The sequence below is a fragment of the Gekko japonicus genome, unplaced genomic scaffold (assembly GCF_001447785.1).
Source record: "Gekko japonicus isolate JY-2015 unplaced genomic scaffold, Gekko_japonicus_V1.1 scaffold1867, whole genome shotgun sequence".
In the NCBI taxonomy this organism is placed as follows: Eukaryota; Metazoa; Chordata; class Lepidosauria; order Squamata; family Gekkonidae; genus Gekko; species Gekko japonicus.
Window position 1 is genome coordinate 100,407 of NW_015165877.1, and position 1,440 is coordinate 101,846.

The following is a 1,440-nucleotide window of genomic DNA, read 5'->3' on the forward strand; positions in this document are numbered from 1 at the left end:
ACATTTCACTCATGTATCCATCATATCCAGCCCTTTATTGTTACAAAGTAAGATAATGTTGAGTACTGTTACCTCTCTGGACGATGGGAGTGCCTATGTGGTCTCTGAAGGTCCCAACGCTGACATTCCTTGCCAGTCTCTGTGTGGTCCATGGGGCCTCTGTAGCTTTCCCCACTGCACGTCATGCATTCCACTACAAATTTAGAACAGTATTCATTGGGATGGTAGCCTACAGTACAACATTTCAGTCTACAGCTGCAGATATAACGTATGCAATTCTTGCAGTCCTTGTTAGGTTCACAAGGCCTCCTGGGATATTAAAAACTAGAGCTGCCCACTCAGTTTTGCCTATAGCAAAAATTTAAGTAACATCAACATATCCTTCTTAGTAGAAAATCCAAAGGATTTCAAAAAGAGGTCAAAATAAAGTTTAGTCCTAGAGAAGGAACAGCCCTTCTAGGCCATCCAGTCCAACCTTTTGCTTACTACAGGAAATCCAAAGCTGGAGCATTCCTGGCAGGCTGTCTTGAAGACCTTCACCAAGGGAGGAAAAAAATATATATATAGGGAATGATGGTGTTTCCACATACCCTACAGTTACAAAATTTCACCCAATACAAAGTTTGACGTAAAATATCCTACTAAGAAAAGATGTTCTCTTATTTAAAAGACAAAAGTAACATACCGCTTTCTGAGACAACATTCAGGCTAAGGGATCAACCTATAATTATCTGGCATTCAATCATTTTCAAAAGTAGCATCTCTGTGGTACTAGATCTGAAGATGGTTTGGGAAATGAGTACTAAGTTTAAAATCCTACTGCCTCTGCACTTAGAGACTACATTGGGATATCACAAGTATATTCTAGCCAATGGTAATACCCTCTTGTACGTACAGAAGAGACGGAAAGCAGGAAGAAGAAACAGAGTAAAAAGCAGCAGCCAGCTACGAAGCAAGATGAAGAGAAAATGATAACATCACTGGATTTGACGGAGAACAGAGCAGCCTGGGAATTTTAACAGCTAACATAGGACAAAAGTTTTTGTGGTGATACTCAATACTTCTGTTAATTCTGAATAGTTTTCTGTTGGTGCACAAAACTGAAAATCAGCTACTGTTCAACTGTTGGGCATTCCTTCTGGGTGTTACCTTCTGAACAGAGAGGAATGTCACAGACTTCATGACGAATCTTTGGGTTGCTTGTGAAACACCAGGGCCCCCCTTCTTCCCCTCGGGGATTCCGGCAGTAGTTTTCCCGGAGATCTTTACCTCGATAGCTCGAAGGCAAAAAGCTAGTTTTAAAATGACAATCATTACAGTATAAGCACATGCAGACTTTCTTACAAATCTTACTACCTTCTCAAACCATTATAAACCTAAACCCTCCTTCAAGAGTAGTTTGAGTCACAATATTTATTTTTAAAGGGTAATTTTATTTCC

At 40.0% G+C, this 1,440-nt stretch overlaps 1 protein-coding gene across 1 annotated transcript in view; it reads right to left on the reverse strand.

Moving 5' to 3' along the window:
* Positions 1-1,440, reverse strand: part of HGF (hepatocyte growth factor (hepapoietin A; scatter factor)) — a 94,375-nt gene that overhangs the window by 72,108 nt on the left and 20,827 nt on the right. Inside the window, 2 exon segments of the mRNA XM_015411278.1 lie at positions 73-193; positions 1,150-1,292. Coding sequence (XP_015266764.1) covers positions 73-193; positions 1,150-1,292 — 264 coding nt within the window.